Below are 23663 nucleotides of genomic sequence, written 5' to 3'. Positions count from 1 at the left end.
AAGCCATCTTTCCAGTCCTAATAATCATTTTTAAAAATGCACATGAAACCCATGTCTTAAAATTCCAGAATGCACAGGTATTTCCCAGAGTATATGTACATTATATATAAATAACATATAAATTATATTATATATTATATGTGCAATATAAAGGCATTCTCATTTTTAAGAAAATGTACATGATTCAAACACATAGAAAACAAATGTAAAAGTCCTTCCAACCTTTCTTAACATTCCAGATTTCAATTTTTGCTGCCCAACATGCAAATCTTCAGTAGAGTAGTTCCCCATTGTAGATGTCATAAAAATGCAAAAAGGAACTTAAAATTAAATACAAAAGAAAGCTGGATGTGGTGGTGCATCTGTAATGCCAGCACTGGAGGGAGTCAAGAAGATCAGGAGCTCAAGATCATTCTTGGCTGCCTGTCACATTTTCAAGACAAACCTGGGCTACAGAGACCTTGTTTCAAACACCCACACATGCATACACCCATGCATATAGGTTCAGAAAATTTACCAAAAAATACAAGGTCTACAAAGACTTGGAGGATGGTAAGGAAAGGACTTTTTCCTCTCTACTTCTAATGTCCTCTCTGGCCCATCTTGTATTACATCCGTGCTCACAGATACATACAACTGTACAATAGTTCTGAACTGCTGAGCAGCAAAAACAAGTCAGTTTTATCCCTGTGTCCCGACTCAGAATATATAAAACTTGAAGCCAACTGTAACTTATCCATTCAAATTTTCTCTTCCCCACTCTAAAGTTAACCTTTAAACTTTTTGGAATCCTTAGTCAGAAAATTATCCAATCCAATGATAAGGAAATCCATCCTTGTGACATCATCATCCATTGGACCCCTTCCTCATTTCTTCTTTCTCTAATGTCCTCCTCAAATGTTGAAAACTGAGTGAGATGGACAAAAACTACATGTTTTGTGGAGTTCTATTTACCACATACATTTCTGAATTTTTTGTTTTGTCTTATTTAGAGTTTTGCTTTGTAGTCCTGCTGGCCTAGAATTCCTTATATAGAATAGACTGGCTTCCAACTTGCAGGGTCTTTCTGCTTCTGCCTCCCAAGCACTCAATTTACAGGCATGTCTCACCATGACTATCTCCTATTTTTTTAAACTAAAGAGAAATTATTAATGCAATTGGGATATTAAGAAACTAGGAATACTAATCTTAAAATTAACTATGTATGGTTAAAACAAAACACTAAGGATAACATTTACTTTTGATATACCTCATCAAGACCATGCTAAATGTCAGTAGGCAAGATTAAAGGATAACATTTTACTTCACCTCTATTATCTCTTGGGGGAGGGTCATTCTTAATAGATGCCACAGTTCGTCGGTTCTACAAAAGAAAATATTAATTTTTTTCTCTTCATTCCTCACAGCAATCAGTGCCCCAGCTTCATTTAATTAAACAGAAAGACAATAGTAACATAAAACCAAATGTAGAAAAACTATAAATTATCAAACAACTTTCTAATTCATCAATAGTCAAGTTCTGCAGGAGGCATGTATCGAAATCCCCCCATATATTCAGGAATGAGAAAGGTATGTTCTCAAAGATAACTTGCTCTAAGGACATTATTCTTATCAGTTTTACACAATTCTGTAGAGTCATTATTTTCTTAATTTTAAAGTTCAGTTTTAAGAATGACATTCCGTAATAATGTTTTCATTATTATTCAGAAAGGAACACATCAACACAGAGGAAAGGGAGAAATAGAAAAGGGAGGGGGTGGGAGAAGGGAAAAAGTTTGTAGTTTGGTCTCAGAACTATGGAGATCATACATCAAAGCAGACTGGAAGGCCCTCTGATTCTCAGGTTTGACTATTTCCATCATTAATCCATTACAATTATAGCAGATCTCAGAAAGCGCTTTATGTTTACTTCCATTTGATATGAGATCTGAAGTAAAATGAGGTTAAGTAACTACATTATAATGCTATCTTGCCAAAATTGTGTACAGGCTGGGTATCTAATATCTGAAAAGCCTGAGTCCAGAAATGTTTTATGTTTTTTTCGTGTCTTGGAATATTTGTATATGTGCACTCATGTGTGTAAAATCAGACATTTTGGAAATATGACTTAATTTTAAATGAAAATTCTTTTATATATACACATAGCCTGAAGACTGTGTGTGTGTCTGTATGTGAAACCTAGTGGATGACATCTGGTACCTGCTGTCATGTTCCACCTTATTCCTATGAGATAGGGTTACTCAGAACCTGGAACTGGGCTGGCAGCCAGCAAAGCCCCAGCAATCCTTCAGTCTCTACCCCACAGAGCTGTGGTTCCAGGTGTGTAGAGCACCAGTCACATCTGCTTTTTAGTTACATGTGTGCTAGTTAGGTAGACTCGAATCCTCACGACTGTGGAGCAAGTGCTCTTTACCAGGGACTCCAAACCTCAGTGAAGATAATTTTATATAATACTTTTGGCGTAGCTTCATCCAGACTGAAACTCATCACATAAGGTTTCAGGTGTAATTTCTCTCGTGTGGTCTGACGTTTGTTCTCAAAATGATAGATAGATAGATAGATAGATAGATAGATAGATAGATAGATAGATAGATAGATAGATAGATAGATAGATAGATGCATTTGGGGAGAGGCAAGATGGTTCAGTGGGTCACTTGCTTCACAAGTCTATCCTGACTAGTTCCTAGGTCACCCCTCCCCAAATAGCCAGGTGTTATTGTGTGCTCCTGTATTCCCAACACTCCTGCAGCAAGACAAGGGCCTGGAGTACACAGTAGAGCAGAGACAAGAGACCCCAGTCCAACAAGGGGGTGGAAGAAGGGCAGGTGAGAACCAACTCCTGAAAGCTGTCCTCTGATCTCCACATGAATGACATGGCATGCACATAGCCACTATCACACACAAACAAGAATAAAATATTAATAAATAAAAATGTTAAAACATTGGATTTTGGAGTAATTTGATCTTGGATTGAGGAATTAGTAGTAATCTTTGGATCTAAGGAGGTAATACAGTATTGACTCCTTTATTAAACTGAAATATCAAAGTATTATGAAACACTGACAGCCAGTTATCCTAAAAAGGTTTCACTACAGGTTTGAAAGGTTTAGCCACAGCACAGATTAAGGCAACCACCTTCTGATCCTATTTATATAGCTACTAGAGTGAATTTACTTAAAAACAAACCCACAGCAAATGATTTAGTTATACTCAATCCTGGCTGCACATTCCAATCAGATTAGGTAGTAGTTGGATAGTGTTATCTCCCAAAGTGGGGGCCCGGAAATCAGTACTTTTAAAAATGCATCAAGTGATTTTAATGGGAAGCAACTGTTAACAACAACACATAGAGCTCAGTGGTAGAATGCCAAGGTAAAGGGGAAAAACTGGGCTTGATTTCAACAAGGGAACGGGAAGGGTAGATACAAATACGCCAATCTATTAAGGAATTGAAGATGTATATGGAAACTGTCCATGTATATTAAAGACCTTTAAGCAGTGACTCTCGCTATGCTTAAATTAAAAGAACTCAAACTGATTTATGTTCATGTATGTAGTTTAAAAGCAGAATATTTTGAGGATGGTTAAGTCTCTATAATATGTTTGCATGTTTATAAATGTTTTCCTTGCAAAATATGGAGTTCCTATAGGCTTGAAAGTCATGTCACATTCATCTGTGAATTAACACAGTACCTGGACAAAGTAGAAAAATCAACAGATGTCACCGAATCAAACACTAAGAAGTAGAGGTTCAACAACATAGCAGGACTGTCTGGTTTTAAAGGCATTGTATTTTCATGGAATTTACTAATAGTAAAGAATTTCAAGAGCATGTAAGAACTACTTTTAAAGGATTTTTCACTTTTGCAGAGCTACGGTACATGGAGGTGGCAGCACTGCCCTTGCAACACCTTCTTTCTAACAACACATGGCTAGTTACAATACCCTTACCACTGCTCATCACTTCAGAGTACCAGAATAGTTATTACTCTTAGCAAACAGGTATTTTGTCATTCAACACTGACAAGAAAAAGCAACTTTAACTCAACTCTCCTGAGAAGCTATTAGTCCTCCAAAAATCCTAATGAGGCAAGAAATTATGATATGATCTAAAGACTGTCATGAATTGTGAACTAGATAACCCTAACTCAGGAAGGCATATATGTAACTCAGGAAGGCATATATGTATAACATGGATACAGAAGGTAGAAAGAATTTTTTTAAAATGTAAATCAAACAATACTTAACACATACATACTCTTCCAAGTCTACCAGTCTCAAGTCAGCGAGAGCAAGAGCCCATGTATGCGCGGACAAGCACCATACACACACACACCCCTAAATTTATCACTTACCTTCACAATTTTGTTCACTTTTGAGGATGATGATGGTGGAGGTATTTCCGGACTGGGCTCAATCTCTTCATCGGGTACAAGATCAGGGTTAAGCGAAAAGATGCTTTCCAGATCAATCTGTGTAAACAAGAACATGGGAGTTATAGAGCAGATGACTCTTAAATGACTTCAACTTAAAGATGACACGACACCACTTTGCAAAACAGTGTTCAGAATAATAACCCACATATACTTTACACTTGTTTTTTAATAATGTTGGTAAAAAGTGACCATCAAAACTACATAATTGTTACTTACATACAACAATTGTCAAATCTTGTGCACTGAGCTAAAGAACAGGTGATACTCCTTCTCTGGGTTAACTTTTAAAACTCACTTTCCAGTGAGGATTTCCTTCATGTGTATAGGGGTTTTATTGGCATGAATATCTGTGTACTGTGTGCATGTTTGGTACCCCCGGAAAGCAGGAAAGTGTTGGATCCTCTGGGACTATTACACATGGCTGTGAACAACCATGCTGGGGTGGGAAATTGAACCAGGGTCCCCTGGAAAAGCAGCCATTTATCTTAAACCACTGAATCATCTCTGCAGCCACTATTTGAAAGTTCTTAAAGGAATGATACAGAATGTCTACATCATATAAAATTATATGGCTTTCTGTTTTATTTTGTATTCAGAATCTTGACTAGAAATGATGATTAGCTCAGAAACCGTACCTCCTTGCCCTTTGTGTCTCCATTTTCTATCCACTCAACTGTTACACTTTCATTATCTTCATTTAAAGATGTTACCATTGCTTGGTGTATTCGGCCTAAGTAGGAATAAAACACACATTTTTAAAAGCAATGAATGACAGCATTCTTAAATATGGTTAATAATAATTATTAACTTAACAATTTGCATACACATCCATATATGTATGATGTGACAATTTTACAAGGAATTTTCACAAAAGAACTTTGTCCATTAGTTTCATAAAATCAAGTCCAGAAACTCAGGGTGTAAGATAAGAACAAAAGTCTATGTGATCAATGGCCACAGTGACACAGGTGATTAAAATTTTATGCCATCAAACAGTCTAGTGATTAGGAAGCAAAATTGCTATGAATCCAAACTGAACCTGTGGTATACAAAAAAAAAAAATCACAAGATTAACTGTTATACTATATAAGCAAAAAGATTACTTATGTGAAAATCACTTTAAATCATATTTGATGCAAACTAAAGACAGAAAAAGAATGAGTCCCCGAAGGCTAGGAAATAGTAATCTGTATGTCCTCTTCCACATGTTGCCTGAGCAAATCTACTAAGCATACTTTCTCTGATGACTGTAATCTTGTCATCAATAGACAGACTAGGATACAGAGTGCTTTGGATTTGTTTCCTTCCCCTTTCAATGGACTATGGACTTTACCAGTCAGTAACTGTAGAGCTAGTCATTAATTTAAATCACTATATAGTATTGTTTACTTGAGTTCATAGTAGTTTCTGAGGTTACATTTCCAGTATTATGAACAGAATATCAATATTTATGTCACTATACACTTGCTGCTTATTTCCTTAGAACAAATTCATAGAATCAGACCAATAGATTCTCAGATTATGTATCCACCAAATATTTATTGCTTATTTCATGTCTTTACTTCCATTGGACTAGTCAAGTGTAACTAGAGACTGCTCATTCATTTCCTGCCTGCCCAGACCCGAATAATCACACAGAAACTATATTAATTACAACACTGCTTGGCCAATGTCTAAGGTGTATTTCTAGCTAGCTCTTACACCTTAAATTAACCAATTTTTATCAATCTACGTATTACCACAAAGCTATGGCCTACCAGAAGGCATCTTTTTCCTTCGGCAGCTACATGGCATCTCCTGACTACACCTATTCTCTCTCCCTATCTCTTTCAGCCTGGCTATATTCTGCTCTGTTATAAGCCAAAGCAGCTTTATTCATCAACCAATAAAAGCAACACATATACCGAAGGACATCCCACATCATCTCCCCTCTTCTGTATAAATAAAAAGAAAGGCTTTAACTTTAACAAAATAAGATTACATATACAAAACAGTTATCAAGCAAGAATTATTTTTAGGTTTCACAGAGCCTTTTTGGGGATCTCGTTTAATCAAACCACATTATCCTGGAGGAAATCCACAGGTTCTCATCTTCTGTGGAACAAAAGCAGAACCTCTTTTCCAAAGCAACACATCCTCATACTCAAATTTTGAAGTCAAGATACCTCTAAAATATATATGTTGGTCTAATTTAGCAGCCCCCAGAATCAAATGTCTCTGCAGTCAAAAAAATTCAAACAAAACACAATAATATACATAATCCAGACTCACTGTGTATATACTATCTTTACATGGCTTAATTTTCTCTACTTCTTTAATCTATAACTGTTTGTATTCTGTCTCTTTAAAGACTTTTTATTTTTTAAGACCATTTACTTCTTTTTCTAACTGTTTATATTCTTTCCCCCCTCTCTTCCAAGCCTACATACATCTTTTTAAACACACTATAATCCATTCAGAGGTTTATTTCTGTCTGAATCTGTCTTTATTGTGTATCTGTAATCACTTTCTGTCTAGGAGCACTGCTGCTTCTTTTTTAAATGCTAAGTTGGCATGGCTAGGATCAACTCCACGACCCTGCCTGTTTGCTCTGCCCAGTTTGACATGGCAGAGACATGTTCACTGCCTCTGTGAGCCATGCTCAATGCCCCAGCTTCAGGGACACAGGCGGTCTATGTTGCCATTAAGTGAGTTGTAGCATGCTGCTCATAAATCCCTTTTAAGTGCAGGATCTCACGAAAGAGCCAGAGTTCATGCTACTAGCACGAACCAGGAGGCCATGCAGTTTTTACTGCTAATGCTGAGTCAGGAAGCCTTCTCTTAGAGGAACAGCACCACTGCTCGCTGAGAGCAAACAGCCTATCTGAAAAAAAAAATGGCTACCAAGAAGCTGTGCTTAGAATCCTTCCCAAGCTCTTTCAGTTTTTATGTAGATATAGTGGCCCCACTTTGAAACACCTTTTTGTATACGGAGACTGCTCATTCGTTTCCGGCTGTCCAGACCCAAATAATCACACAGAAACTATATATTAATTACAACACTGCTTGGCCAATAACTTAGGCATATTCCTGGTTAACTCTTATATCTTAAATTAACCCATTTCTATTAATCTATGTACTGCCACGAGGCTGTGGCCTACCAGTAAAGTTTCCCAGTGTCTTTCTTCTTTGGCAGCTACTTGGCATCTATTTGAGTTTTCCTACTCTCTATATATCTACGTTCAGGTTTCTCACCTGGTTATACTTTGCTAAGCCACTGGCCCAATCAGCTTTCTTTATTAACCAATGGTAATAAAACATATTCATAGCATAAAGAGGGGAATCCCACATCAGCCAAGAACAGAAACTACTTTATACATCTATGTATTACCAAATAAAATGCTGGCAAAAGAAATTTGCACATGTTAAAAAGAGGGTTAAGTTAAACTCTCTTTTTTGTTTGTTTGTTTCAGACAGAGTTTCAGTGTAACCCCAGCTGTCCTCAAACTCAGAGATCCATCTGTCCTGCCTCCCAAGAGCTAGGATTAAAATCATGCATACCATCACTTGCAGATGAAACCCTTAGAGCATTTATAACTTACTTTAAAATGTACATTATTTACAAAACTTTAAGTACTTAAAACAAAAACTGCACATTAAAGACTATAATGCTAATATTGTATTAATGATAAAAGTAGCATTAATTTAAAGCATTATATAAAAATCACTATATATATTAAGTCACGCACATAATATATACACACATATATATATGCACGACATAAAAATTTGCAGAAGTCTTATAAAAATTCAAATTTTAGCTGAACACAACAGTACAAACCTATAATCTCAGAATTTGGGAAGTAGAAGCTAGAAGTCAAGTGTTCAAGGCTATTCTCAACTACATACTGGGTTCATGTTAGGCCTGGACTACCTAGACATAAAACATGTCTCTAAAGCAATCAACCAATAAAAAAATACTTAAAGTGTATTAAGGACTAGCAACTGATATACTGATTTAAACGGGGTATTTGAACCTTTGAACATATCTCTCAGCTGTACCTCCGAAAAGGTGGGATTATTTTTTTGAAACACATACACACACACTGTTGCTTCCATGACACTATATATATTAATTTAATTAAGCTATTAATTTTAATAGTTCCACTGACAGCATGGATTTAGATACTCCTTTATTAAGGGTATAGAAGGTCTAGCAGTTAAGAGCTCTAGCACCCATACTAGGTGGCTCAAATCTGTAATCACAACTCCAGAGAATCTAACAACCATTATAAACATGCGTACATGCACATGCATGCACACACACACATACACACACCCCATGCAAATAATAAAAAGAGATTGTCTTCCGTTTACTTTCCCAACAGCCATACTTTATTCTTCCCTGTCCCTAACACTGAGCATTAATTTTAATGTTTTTATTAAACTGTTTCACAGCCAGATCCTTCCTTCTTTACACTAACTCTATTGCTTTGCATATCTGTCTTGTCACATCTCTAATTAACTCGGTGAGTCATACACACACAAAAAGACATGGAAACAAGGGGGTGGAGACTGTTGGGAAGAACAATTTAAACAGTAGAGGGGGATGAAAGGAAAGTAGGATGGGTATATGAGAATGACCAAAATTCACTGCACAGATGTATGAAGTTGCCAAAGGAAAAAACAAAGACAGATTAGTATTGTATGATAGTATGCATTGCTCTCTCAACTAGTCTCTGTTTCCAATCATTTTGCCCTTCTTGCTGCTCTCTAGAATCAACCAACTGATTCCGGCTTAAAACTAAATTACAGCTGAGTATGGTAGCACACGCTTGTAACATCAGCACTAAAGAGACTAAAGCAAGAGAACTACTGCAAGGGTGAGAACAGCCTGGGCTACACTGTAAGTCTCAAGACAGCCAGGAACTTATTTCAAAAGTGGATCAGAGTTCACTTCTCAACACTCACATGGTAGTTCACAACCATCTATAACTCCAGTTCAGGGTAGATAATGCCCTCATTTGGCCTCCACAGGCACCAGGCATGCAAGGTGTACACATATAAACATGCAGGCAAAGCACACACTGAAAAAATTAAATGCATAAATGTAATTAAAAAACCACCAGTTAACACTAAACTCTAGAGGAAGCAAAATGAAGTCATATTTGCATTTTGCCACTTGACTAAATAACTAGACACTGTACTAACAATGCAACCTAAGGATTTCCTTTTCACCAACACACATCTCTAAGGCAAACATATTTATGATTATGTCTTTCTGTATAAAATTCTTCCCAAACTGAGAAAACTTAAGACAGTTTCTCATATTTTCTTCAAAAATATAACACAGCCTTTTCATATTCATGTCCTTAATGCCTTGGCATTTAGTTACTGTGTAGGTAACACACCTTCCTTCCTTCCTGAAAACCAACTTGCTCATTTCCTGAAACACATTTGCTTTCTCTATCTGCAACAGAACTTGTCATAGTTGAAGTGCATATGCATGAGGCTACTTCCTCATCTCTGAATCCAAGGTATACTGTCAGAGAGCTTGGCTGAAGCAGTCTCTCACACCTTACTCTTCGTAATGAGTTTGTTTTATAATCTTAGCCTTCTGCTTACTTGCATAAATTGTAAAATCAGTTTTCTCATTCAAAAAAAATCAATAGTATCAAACTGTTATTTGGCTGTAAATGTACTGAGTATTCTTTTGGATACAAGTCAACAATTTTCCTTTCTCAGAAGCTTTATTAAAATTTGGTATCACAAATAATTTCTTTTTATTTAAAAATGTTCTATTATATTTTATTTGTGTTTATGTGTATGGATACACACATGCTACAATACACATACGGAGCTAAGAGGACAACTTGCAGGAGCTGGTTCTCTGCTTCTACCATATAGGTCCCTGAGATCAAATTCAATTGTTAGGCTTGGCAGTAGGCATATTTTGCCCACTGAGCCACCTCATTAGCCTCTGACTTTTAGTGGCATATTTCTCCTTCCTATATTTTGGGAAAAAACTGGGCAGAGTGGCTCACTCTTGAGATCCCAGCATTGTTAGGTAACGGAGGAATCCAAGAGGTCCAAGGTCATCTTTGGCTATATAGCCAAGTTAGGAGTCAGGCTGAGCTACATGAGACCTAGTCTTACAAAGTGGCTATCCTGAAACTTGCTTTGTAGACCAGGCTGGCCTCAAAATCACCGAGACCTCACCTGCCTCTGCCTCCCAAGTTCAGGGATTAAAGGAATGCATCATCATACCCGGGCTTGTAATTTACATTTTAAACCAAAGTATATGAGAAAAACTTCTATCAATGTGTTTTGCAGGTTGTCAGTCCTGTAGGCACACACCACCAGTAGTGGAATTGTCTGAAGGCTTTCATGCTTACACAGCAACTACTTTACTACTGAGCCATCTTGTCAGACTCCCTCTTTTATCCAGCCCCAATCCCACCCTTATTATATATTCATTGGAAAGAACCTGAATGTACATCATCACAGTGACAAACTAATTTCTAAGCGAAATACCAAAGGTTCTATATAATCACACTGTTAATTGGTGCAGGAGAATTGTCTATATTCTGTCAATTATGTTTTAAAAATACTGACTGGCCAGTAGCCAGGCAGGAAGTATAGGTATATGTATAGTATAGAGACAGGGCAATGAGAATAGGAGTATTCTGGGAAGAAGGAGGCTCTTTTCCCAGTCCTGTCCAGACTATGGAAGAAGCAAGATGTGACCTACCTCACAAAAAAAGGTACCGAGCCATGTGTCTAACATATACTAGAATAATGGGCTAATAATATAAGTTATAAGAGCTAATACGAAGCCTGAGCTAATGGGGCAATCAGTTTATCATCAATATAGACTTTCTGTGTGATTTCTTTGGGACCTTACTGGCTGTGGGAACTGGGCAGGAAAGAAACCCCAACAAGCAGGCCCCCACGAGAGCAAGGGGAACGTTAAACAAAAAAAAAAATTAAAAACTCACAAAATTTGCAGTTTATTCATGTGAAGCATGTAAGAATATTGTTGAACTAAACAAATTAGCTCCAAAAAAGAAGGAAACTAAATGCTAATCATCAGAACAACAAGTATTATAGTCTGAATATAAATTGTCCCCCCACCCCCAAGGTGATGACACTATTTACTAGGGACCTTTCACCTTATCTTCTCCACCTGGTCCCCCACCTTGCCTTTGGTGGAGAAGTGTTGCCCCACAATGCCCTCACCCTCCCAGTCATAATGGTCTATTTTTTTTTTTATCATACATTGCTTCAGAAGCAAAAGAGATAAGTGATCATGGACTTAAACTTTCAAACAGTGAACCAAAAAAAAAAAAAAAAAAAAAAAGCCCCTTCCTTCATCACCTCATTTTGTCACAGTGACAAAAAGCTAGATGACACAATAAAAGAAAATATTCCAAAGATGGACTTGGTTGCCAACCTTTCCATAACAGGGTTCACGTAGGGGTCCTGAGAGCTGTCTTCACCATGCAATCCCAGAACCAGGATTTCAGCAAAGGTCTAAAGCACCCAAGTGCATTTCAGGCCACAAATCCACAGAGCACAGGCCATAATCCTTGGTGGTGGCTCTTGTGCAAGTTCTGCAGGTGTGCAGAATGTAAGCACTGAGATCACTTCTACTTAAATTCAAAGAAAAACTACTTGAGAGCCCAGGCAGGACAGGATTACTACAGAGAATCTGCATAAGGGCAACACCTACTAGACCTATGGAAGAGGATCAGTTCTAGGACCCCAGAACAAGAAGGGAAACCAGCAGCACCCAACAACTGAGAAAACTGCAGGCAACAGCAAGCACCAGCAGTCTAACGTCTAGAGGTAGGGTTGTCTGAGGCCTTGGGCTGAGGCCCTTACCCTTGGCTTCTATTAATTCTATTGATTAGTGAGGAACTTTTAAATGGCTGCCCTGCTAACTTATTCGTATCTTCCTTACAATGAGAATTTTGCCTTATGACTTACCCCAGCATTCTATCTTGCATGTGAAAACTTGCTTTATCTGGCTCTGAGTTGTAGGAGTTAAGGCTTTGGGACTATTGAGACGGGACGACTGTACTTGAATGTATAAGGGGTAAAAATGAGTGTAGAATGCTATGATCTGAGTATGGTTTGTCTTCTCATCTCCCAAAGCTCATGTTGAGGCTTAATTCCTTAAAGCAGAGCAATCAGAGGTAGGGGCCTAATGGGAAGTGTCTGGGCTCCAAGGAGGGGACTAGAGTGCTAATAAATAATTTAGTACCATCTGTAGGAGCTCACATCCTCACTTAACGAGATTAGTTATTACTGGAACTGTTTACTATGAAACAAGTTCAGCTTCCTTGGCCATTCCCTTCTGTTTTTCCTCCATGCATAAAGTAGTCTGACAACCTAAGGGAACCTGGGCATATGAATTTATGAAATCTTGGCCTTTCAAGCCTTCAGAAGTGAGAATTAAATACACCTCCTTTTCAATCAATTCTGGAGTCTTGGGCATTGTTATAGTAAGAATGAGCTAAAACAATGCTTTAATCATAGTCAAGTGGAAGCTTTTTCTAGCAGGATATATGGGTCCTCAATGCTGGCCAGTGGGCTCAGGGGTTTCCCATCTCTTCCTTCCCAAATGCTAGAATGACAATGCCCAGGTTTTTTGAGCTCAAGGGCTAGAAATCAGGTCCTCGTGCTTATATCAACTCAGCTGTCTATCTCCTAGACCAAAATTCAAGTATTAGACAAATGGCAGGGAGGCAGGCAAGCTCATGATTTAACCTAAGGGAAAAGCAAATTCCACAAGTTTAAATACTAAGATAATTATAAAAAATATGGGTGGCTAAATAAATATATAATATTTTGAACTCATGATCTTTATTTCAATGACTTATGTTAAGTCTATTTAAAAATCTCTACAGTAAGGTTCAACTTTTTGTCATAGTAAAAATAAACAGTTTAGAGTTCAACTTTCAAATATCTGTCACTAAGAGCAAGCATTACAGCACATGCCTTTATTTTCAGCACTCAGGAGATAAAGCCTGGTCTACAAAACAAGCTCTCAGTCAACCAGGGATATGTAGTAAGATCTTATCTCAAAAATTAAAACCAAAACCAACCAACTAAACAAACAAATCTGTTTTTTAAAAAAATTACAAATGGAGAGAGGGCCTGAGGAACTGGGAGCAGAAGCCAAGAGCAAATCCAGTCCTGGGATCCAAACCAGTCTCAGGACACTGGCAGATCAGGACTGAGCCAGAGACCAGATCCAGAGTCAGCGATCTCCACCAGACAGGTACAGGGGAGTAACTGCTGAGAAAGTGAGCCAGAGCCAGAGACCGCTGATGGTCCAGACATGAATCTGGGACCTTCAAGGAAGCAGACCTAAGTCAGGACCCTGGTGGGTCTGGGTGTTAGTCTAGGACCTTCCAGGACCTCTGCCAGTCTGGTGAGTGAACCTGGGACCTCCGAGGGAATAGACAGGAACCAGACATCTTGGCAGGGCCAGGCATGAGTCTGGGTCCTCAGAGGGAGAAGGCCTGAGCCAGGAGCTCTGTGGGTCCGAGCATTGGTCTGGGACATCAAAGGGGATAGGCAAGAACCTGGAACCTCTGCAGGTCTGAGCGTGAGTCTGGGACCTCTGGGGGAGTAGGCAGGTCCTCTGCAGGCCCAGGCGCACCCAGCCTGGGACCTACAAAGCAGTAGACCGGAGCCAGAAACCTTTCCAGGTCCAACTCCAACCCAGAGACTTCTGCAGGAGGGAATCCAGACCAGGATTGACAGAAGTCAAAGCCTAGGCCACATTTGCTCCGAGGCAAGAAACTCCACCTTGGGCATCAAATTCCACAGGAGTGGAACTGACTGAGACACCTAGGACAGAGAGGGCCTGAGGAAACAAGCTCCACTGGGAGCAGAAGCCAGGAGCCAACCCAGTCCTGGGATACTGGTGGATCAGGACTGAGCCAGCGACCAGATCCAGAGTCAGTGATCTCCACCGGAACAGGTTCAACTTCTGCAGGAGGGGATCCAGACCAGGATTTACAGAAACAGGGCAAAGTGGGCAGCCTAGGCCAAAGTAGGCCTGAGACAGTAAACTGCAAGGTAGCATAGCAAAGCACAGGAGCCCTGAGCTATCTCCAGGAACAGTAACTAACCAACAGGGTAACTAGAACTGTGACACCAACTGTACCACGAGGAACAACCATCTGAGCTTTGGATTCACTGGTACCTAGAAGATTATTCAACAGAATCTCAGACTGCCCCAACCACACCTACTAGAGGCAAACATGAGTAGAAAAGGTAAGATCACATGCTACACCACAAAGAGCAACACAACACCAGTAAAACCTAAAGACCATACAACAGCAGGGGCTGGTGAGAAGGCTCAGCGGTTAAGAGCATTGCCTGCTCTTCCAAAGGTCCTGAGTTCAATTCCCAGCAACCATGTGGTGGCTCACAACCATCTGTAATGAGGTCTAGCCTTCTTCTGGTCTTCAGGCATACACGCAGAAAGGATATTGTATTCTAAATAAATAAATATTAAAAAAAAAAGACCATACAACAGCAAGACCTGAACAACCAAATATGGGATGGATAAAGCAGAAGAAAATGATCTAAAAAATAACTTCAAGAGAATGTTTGAAATTCTTAAAGATGAAATAAGAAATTCCCTTAAAGACATTGAGGAAAAGACAAACAAAAAATTGGAAGACATCAGGAAATCACTTAAAGAAAACCAAGAAAAAGAAATCAAACATATGAAAGAAACTATTCATGACTTGAAAACTGAAATAGAAACAATAAAACACAAGCTGAAGGAATTATAGAAACAGAAATCATGAGAAAAAGATCAGGAACCACAAACGCAAACATCAACAGCAGAATACAAGAGATGGAAGAGAGAATCTCAAGAGCTGAAGATACAATAGAGGAAATAGACTCATCAGTTAAAGAAAACATTAAATCTAACAAAAGCTTAACCCAAAATATCCAGGAAATATGGGATACCATGAAAATGCCAAATCTTAGAATAACAGGTACAGAAGAAGTTCAACTCAAAGGCATAGAACATTTATTTAACAAAATCTTAGAAAAAAAATCTTTCCCTACCTAAAGAAATTTATGCCTATGAAGAAACAAGCAGCTTACAGAACAGCAAATAGACTGGATCCAAAATAAATAAATAAATAAATCCTCTCGCCACATAATAATCAAAACACTAAACATACAGAGTAAAGAAATATTAAGAGCTGCAAAGGAACAGATTCAATGCAATGCAATGCCCAGCAAAATTCTTCAAAGACCTCGAAAAAATAGTACTCAACTTCATATGGAAAAGCAAAAAACCCAGGATAGCCAAAAGAACTTCTAGAGGCATCACAATCCCTGACTTCAAACTCTACTACAGAGCTACAGTACTGAAAACCGTCTGGTATTGGCATAAAAACAGACAGGAGGACCAATGGAACCAAAGAGAAGACCCAGATATCAATCCACACATCTTAGAACACCTGATCTTTGATAAAGAAGCAAAAAATATCAAATGGAAAAAAGAAAGCCCATTTAACAAGTGGTGCGGGCATAACTGGATATCAACATGTAGAAGAATGAAAATAGACCCATATCTATCATCCTGCACAAAACTGAAGTCCAAAACTCAAAGATCTCAACATAAAGCTGGCCACACTGAACCTTTATAGAAGAAAAAGTGAGAAGTACACTTGAACACATTGGCACAGGGAACCACTTCCTACATATAACCCCAGCAGCACAGACACTGAGAGAAACAATGAATAAATGGGACCTCCTGAAACTGAAAAGCTTCTGTAAAGCAAAGGACATGGTCAACAAGTCAAAACAACAGCCTACAGAATGGGAAAAGATCTTCACTAACCCCACATCAGACAGAGGTCTGATCTCCAAATTATACAAAGAACTCAAGAAATTGGATACCAAAAGATCACATAATCCAATAAAAAAAAAAAATGGAGTAGAGACCTAAACAGAGAACTCTCAAAAGAGGAATCTAAAATGGATAAAGACACTTAAGGAAATGTTCACCATCCTTAGTCATCAGAGAAATGCAAATCAAAACAACTCTGAGATTCCATGTTACACCTGAAAGAATGGCCAAACTCAAAAACACTGAGGACAACTTACGCTGGAGAGGTTGTGGGGAAAATGGAACACTTCTGCACTGCTGGTGGGAATGCAAGCTGGTACAACCCCTTTGGATGTCAGTGTGGCAATTTCTCAGAAAATTAGGAAACAACTTTCCTCAAGACCCAGGAATACCACTTTTGGGTATATATCCAAAGGTTGTTCAATCGTGCCACAAGGACATGTGCTCAACTATGCTTATATTAGCTTTGTTTGTCACAGCCAGAACCTGAAAAAAACCTAAATGCCCCTCGACCGAAGAATGGATAATGGTACATAACGACATCGTGAATTTTGCAGGAAAATGGACGGAGCTAGAAAACATTATTTTGAGTGAGGTAACCCAGACACAGAAAGACAATTATTACATGTTCTCACTCATAGGTGGTTTTTAAACACAAAGCAAAGAAAGCCAGCCTACAAATCACAATCCCAGAGAACTTAGACAACAATGAGGACACTAAGATTAACATAGACCTAATCTAATCTACATGGGAAGTAGAAAGTAGAAAAAGACAGTATCTCCTGAGTAAATCAGGAGCATGGGGACCTTGGGAAAGGGTTGAAGGGGGGAGGGAGAGGCAGGAAGGGGAGCAAAGAAAAATGTAGAGCTCAATAAATAAAAAAAAAAGAAAACAAAATTACAAATGAACAGTTAAGGGTATATGCTCCAATTCAAGTCACTTTTGATGCAGTGAATAAAAATACATGAATTTAAGGCTTTCTAATCTTAAAAAATTAATATGGCTACTTCAGACAGGATTAGTGATTCTTAATTTGTAAAAATTCATATATTTACTGAACTGCCAAAAACAAGTTTTGAATGTTGACAATTGCCTTTTGGTCTCTTAGAACAGGACCCTATTATATGTTTTCTGGTTTACAGCTGAATTCATAGCAGCTGTGAGGCTAAGAAATGCCAGCAACCAATTAGGCAAGCACAAACCTTGTCTAGCATATAAAGTATAATTGGTTGCAAATGCAGGAGACAAGAGCCAAAATAAATCAATCAAAAGTACTGACAAAATTTTATTACAATCATTCAAAAGAGCAGAATACTTACTATATAGCAGATATATTTATTTTATTTTAAAAAGGACAAACATGGAAAAACTAAATTCCTTTCATATTCAAGCAGCTTTTAAGAAGGCTGCAGCTGTTTACCACAGACCTAGGAATACAAACTCAGTGTTCTGTGGGTAATTATTCAAATTACAGGTTTGAGGATGCTCGAGTATACAAATGACAAATCTTCCCCGAAAGTGAATAATATTTTATCAATAATTCTTAAAGTTTCTACAAAACTTTCTCTTTTCTCATTTAACATCTTAATATCTAAATAATACATAAAATTTGTACAAAATACACTCAAAATGTAAAAATTAATAAGTAATTAGTAAAATAAAACTTGAATTATAAAACTGTTTATAATGTTGACTTTCAAACATTTTAGAGTTGTTAAATTCTAATGTTTGTACTTGAGGTATGATAAGTTAAAAATAATAAAAAGTGGCCGCCGCGTCGCTCGCCTTCACCAGCGGCCATGAGCGAGCGCCTCCGCCCCAGGAAAAGGAGAAGAAATGGCAATGATGATGACAACCACCCCCACCCCAGACCAAAAGAAGCAGTAGGAACCCCATCTTCCAGGACTCCTGGGACAGAGTCTTCGAGCAGCGACAGCGGTGGGAGCAGCAGCAACAGCAGCATCAACAGCCAGGACAGGGCCAGTGGGCCAGGGAGCAGCTTGAGCCACATCATCCCTGGATCCTGCCCCAGCACCCCCCAGCCGGGGTTGCCCGAGCAGTCTGCACTGTGCCAAGGCCCTTACTTCCATATCAATCAGACCCTGAAGGAGGCCCATTTTCACAGCCTGCAGCACCGAGGCCGGCCTCTGACATGATGCTCCGGCAGTTTTCTTGCCTTCTGTGAAGGGACAGCACTGTGCATATTGAATATTTCAACTTAATGATTTGTTTTTAAAAGTTGCACACAGGAAAAAAAAAATGCCGGTTGGTTTTCAGTCTATATTGAGTATTGGGTCAGCAGGCAGCTGTTTATGTGGGGTTTTGCTGCATTATTGCGATTTCAGAGGGGCTTGGGAGCAATTTTTTATAGGATTCTTTTGAGAGAGGGCATCAAGTCCATGTCATGGCAGTGTCGGACTGATTTCCACATCTGTCAGTTAGACATTTACTGTATGTAAGAGCCTCTTAAAAATGTGGGATCTTCAGGGTTTTTTTTTTAACTCAATAAACTAGTAAAGAATAAACAAAAAAAATAACAAAAAGTTATTTATAATTAAAATATACTTAAATCATGGGAGATACACACATATATAGATATATAATAAAAAACACAAAAACATATCTTGTGTTACAATAAATTTGAGTATAAGATTCTTGGACCAGCAGGCATGGAGATGACCAGAGTTCAAGCCTCAGGCCCCAAACAGTGTGAATAACTCCTCCAAGCTGTCCTCTGATCTCCATACATGCGGCACGCACACACGTGCACACAAAATAAATGTAATTTAAAAAATTTAACTTCTTAAGCAATCTCCTCAAACTTTCAGTAAGAATATGGTTACATAATTTAAAGTTTCAGTGTTTTATTGCATAGACTTTTAAAACTAAGCTACATTATTGCCTTCTGTGTCTCAGGCAGGAGAGAAGAAAGGCATGCATAAATACCCATTCTCAGAACAAAGAAGTAACTTTTATTACAAAACTTTAATTCTATAAAATTCTATACATATTAGGAATACATGCCTGGCTCTTTCCAGACGGAATGTTAATCAGCAGTTGGTAAACAGTTATCTGAAAGAGCTTTCTTCAAGGTGGATCCCTGCCAGAGAATCCTGATGAATTATCCCAGAGCCCACAGACCACACTCTGTGCCATTTGTACTGTGTGACTGGTTAAACTGTCTTAACTCTTCCTTTTTCTTCCCTTACTATTTTTTTGCTCTAGTTAAGGCTGATTGGGCATGAAATCTTCCTGCCAGAGCCTCCTGAGTGTTGGGATGACAAGTACTTACTATCATGTCTGTCTTCTCATATTACATGTGTTGATTCTAGTCAAGTTTATATTTAGTTATAGAACAACTGCCAGTGTTCTATATAATATAACTGAATATAATTCAAATGTCTGAATACATCTTTTTGAGTCATAACAAAATATTTTATGCTGATTAGCTTTCCCCCCTCCCCATATTTTGGTCTAAGGAGATCTGTCTCAAGACCTTTTTTTAAAAGAGATAATTCCATTCTTCAAATGATTCAAAAAGCATGTTCTTTGGGAAATATAATAACAACCCATTGCTAGAAAAGTTCAATACAATGATATTCTATAATTAACAACATAATAGGAGAATAGAGGAAGATTAGTAAATATCTTAGAACACAAAGACTAAAAGCACTGAAGATGCTACAAAAGCATCACCTGGAAAATGAAAGACATTAAGTACATAGTAACAGTCAGTCCTGATTCATTAACTGCCTAAAGGCTGTTTAGCTCTAACAGTAAATACAGGTTTGTTCCTGAGAGGCTAGAAAGGAATCAGCTGAATTTTCAGAGATTATAAAGGCACAGATGAGTAGGCAGGTCCAGCAGAAGTCAAGTTCTCAAGCTGATATCCAGGTTTCACTAACTAATCTAAGCAGTGAAGAGAATCCTTACATTACACCATCAACAGCTTTGCTGGAGCAAGGTGTCATTAGAGAAGAGCAAATACGTGCCAGCTGACACTGGTAACTAACTGTACTGTTGCTATTTAATAAATCCCTAGGGAATGCGACTTTGCCCAACATAGTTCTTTCTATTTTGGTTCATCACACTTATGTTACTCTTATTACCAAATTTAAAAGCTCTAGCATGGTCTTTCTTAGGCCTTATACATAAACCTGACATTTTGATGGGGGTGGGGAGAGACACAATATAGCTTAGACTTTTCATCAAGAAAAGGTAACTTCAAAACAAGATACACTTACACCCATTCTGCATACAAATTATTTTCTCCCAATCTTTTTTTCATCCACTATTTTGAGAAGGGATATAAAAACTAACTGCTCAGTTCCTTTGGGGTGACCCGGAAGGGTTTCCTCTTTGTTATTCTGGGATAACTGAGCTACACTGTACAACAGAACAATTATTTGAAAGAGTTCACTGTAAAGCCCTTTGCAAGATTAAATCACTGTGATTCCCTATGTCTTCTATATTTGGAGTTGGTAAGTGAAGATTTAAAAGTACCAAAATTGAACTGTAACTAGAATATAAAAGCTCAAATTCTAAAATGATTATGATTCATCTGAACCAATAAAAAACTTTGTTTTAAGGCCCTAAAATATCCACTTAATGTGGTGACGAGAAATGACACTGCAGGTCCACTCGCAGAGGTTCCTGACTGTGGAAGGAGAGAACCTACTCCACAAAGTTGTTCTCTGACCTCCACATGTGTGCTGCTGCAAACATTCAACCACACACCCAACACATAAAAAATTTAAATCCCTAAGTAGGGGTTATTAACTAAGTAAATTTAAACACTTGGGAACTTTAAATGACATCTTCACATGCCCCTCTGTGATAAAATATCCAAAATAGATCTGGGCTAAGAAAAATGACTTGTTCTCTAGAATACCGCAATTTTACGCACCAATGTTGCTAAAACAACACATTCTGCTGAATATACCGAGCAGTCTTACCTAAAGACTCAAATTCTTACTCGAAGGAAACTGGCTATAGAGGTATCTTCTCTTGTGCCTGAACACACCCTTACATGAGAATAACACTATAACGTTACTACATCCTCAATTTCTCATTACAATCTCTTCTACACCACCAAAGGAATTCTGTGGTAGTAGTGGCTAAACAGCTTTCTCAAATTTCTGTTTTCAATGTCTGGTCAAATAGACAAGAGCCATTCCTTCAAGTTCTTAAATAGTTAAGGTTAAATAGAGAATACAAAATTACATAGTCTAAAATATAAAGAGTGGAGTTATAGGAGCTCAGTGCAGACAGTGTGGCTAAAGTCAAGCTTCTGAGTTTCATTTTATACATATCAAGTTTGGGGCTATCTACCTAGTAGTGCTATCAAGTAAGCTGGCTGGTTCTGGGGGTAGTCCAGCTGAAGAGAAAAGCTTTCAGCACACCAGTTTCTCACCAACAAAGATAATGTCCTAAAGAGGATGAAAAAAATGGCTCTCAAGGAGAACATATATCAGATATTACAACAGTTCAGGGCATTCCCAAGGGCCACACACATGAAGAGATGCACAGACAACAGATATCTGTGGTACTAAAATTTCATTGTGAGGGAGTGACAAGGGAAAAATGTAAAAAAGGCTCTTTAGGGGAATAAAAATAATAATGACGACGATGATAATACAACACTTGTAGAAACACTGATCCACATAGCATTTTAAAGCTAACTGTGATCACAGAGAGCAAGCACAGAAGTCCTAGGTTTTCATTTGTCTGCGCAAGGCAACTAATGGTAGCAGTACAGGTGATCCAGATGTTGTCAGAGACAAGGAAAACCCAGCAGAGTATCAGAACACAACTAAAGAAGGTATTTCAAAAGGAAAGAGAAGCAACCATCAAATTCTGCTCCCGATCCAAGCTGGAGTAAGAACAATGCCTAATGTAAAGGTAATCAATGAGGGTCTGACCAGTAGGCACTTTGCAGGCAGAAAGGTAAATTCTTGCTTTGTGGAAGGCAAATAGCCAAGTTCCAGCAAACTAAAAAGAATTAATAAAAGGAAAGCACTTGCCACCAAGCCTGGCAACTTGAGTTGGAATGGCAGGACCTACCCAGTAGGACAGAATTAACTTCCCAAATTTGTCTTCTGACTTACACATGCATACACTCCTTTCATACAGAATCTACAAATGATGCACAAGCATGCTTATCAATAAAAGACAAGTAAATAAAATGCTGATATATTCAGCTACTAATAAAATGTAATCATGAGAAAGAATGAGACTATTGTGCTCAAATACTCTACAGGAGGGGGAAGGGAAGGCTCACACATACATTCCCAGCACTGGGTGAAGCTGAGACAAAGGAACATCACAAGTTCTAGGCCACACAGTTAAATTAAATTATAAATCATTTTATACAGTTATTGTATAGGGAAGTACATAATGAAACGTATCTATACTACATATAGGTATCTAGATATACACAGGCACACTTGCTGAAAGACAAAAGAGCTCTCACTTAAGAAGTTGGTAACACTTACTGGAAGGACAAATGGTTGTAGGCAAAAAGGATGGAGACTTTTCAATACATGTACATGCTTTCTGGAACTTAATGGTTAACCATGGGGCTATACTGCTAATCAAAATTGGTAATTACACTTAAGAAAATTTAAAGTATACATTAAGAGCAATAGTGCACATCACTTTGTCATGTCATACATTTTATGCCCGGAGATGAGCAACACAAATCATAAAAAAAAAAAAAGAATGTCAAAGCTTGTGTAGAAAGAGTAGCATGGCTACCCCACTTAAACACTGACTCAGCAAACTGTCAATCTTGTATAGAGACCATCTGCTAGGTAGTGGGGACAAAGCAGACCCGGAGTCTGACCAGACAAAATTAAGCAGTTAATACACTCTCATGAGCATTCTGACCAAATAAACAGATGGGATGCAGAACATAAAACTTGGATTCACCTTAGGAATAAAAAGGGTGGGATGTTTAACAATAGCTAAAAAGAAAAAGGAGTTACCCAGCATGTCTGGAATAGCCTATGTTTCAAACTAAGTGACAAGAATGATGCTATCAAGTGGGGCAGACTGCTCAGGCTTGCTAAGAAACAGCAGGTAATCAGAGGTGGAGAGATCTTCCAGAAACTGTTGCAGCAACATAGACAAGTTTCCAGCCTGACCAAATTAATGGTGCAGGATGAACTGGAAGGGTGAAAGAGTACTTGAGCATTTCATTAAGACAACTGAGAATAGAGCATGAAGTCCAGAGGAAAGAGTCAAGGAAGACAACTTGGTTTCAGAGTTAGGCAAAAGAAAAAGTAAAGTGATGACATGCATCTACACTTAAGGACTAGTTCAATTATGGGCTCGCTAAATAAGAAGTTTATGA

The 23663-nt window shown here is 38.2% G+C and overlaps 1 protein-coding gene, 1 non-coding gene and 1 pseudogene across 6 annotated transcripts in view; 1 reads left to right on the top strand and 2 right to left on the bottom strand.

Moving 5' to 3' along the window:
• The window catches only part of Kif2a (kinesin family member 2A), a 56702-nt gene that overhangs the window by 21883 nt on the left and 11156 nt on the right, over positions 1 to 23663 (bottom strand). For all 5 annotated transcript variants that reach the window (XM_050160359.1, XM_050160360.1, XM_050160356.1 and 2 more), the window contains exons 2-4: positions 5072 to 5166; positions 4356 to 4472; positions 1309 to 1363 (exon numbers count right to left, since the gene is read on the bottom strand). In XM_050160359.1, the coding sequence (XP_050016316.1) occupies positions 1309 to 1363; positions 4356 to 4472; positions 5072 to 5166 (267 nt within the window). The remainder of the gene's footprint in view (positions 1 to 1308; positions 1364 to 4355; positions 4473 to 5071; positions 5167 to 23663) is intronic.
• On the bottom strand, positions 1787 to 1867 carry LOC126512624 (small nucleolar RNA U2-19). The gene has a single exon (XR_007595109.1). It is a non-coding gene; the product is annotated as a small nucleolar RNA U2-19 (small nucleolar RNA).
• Positions 18088 to 18468, top strand: LOC126512539 (protein FAM104A-like; annotated as a pseudogene).

Source organism: Alexandromys fortis, unplaced genomic scaffold (assembly GCF_014885135.2).
Source record: "Alexandromys fortis isolate MF-2015 unplaced genomic scaffold, M_Fortis_MF-2015_v1.1 scaffold_76, whole genome shotgun sequence".
In the NCBI taxonomy this organism is placed as follows: domain Eukaryota; kingdom Metazoa; phylum Chordata; class Mammalia; order Rodentia; family Cricetidae; genus Alexandromys; species Alexandromys fortis.
Note: the sequence above shows the minus strand (reverse complement) of the source record. Positions and strands in the feature narration are given on the sequence as shown.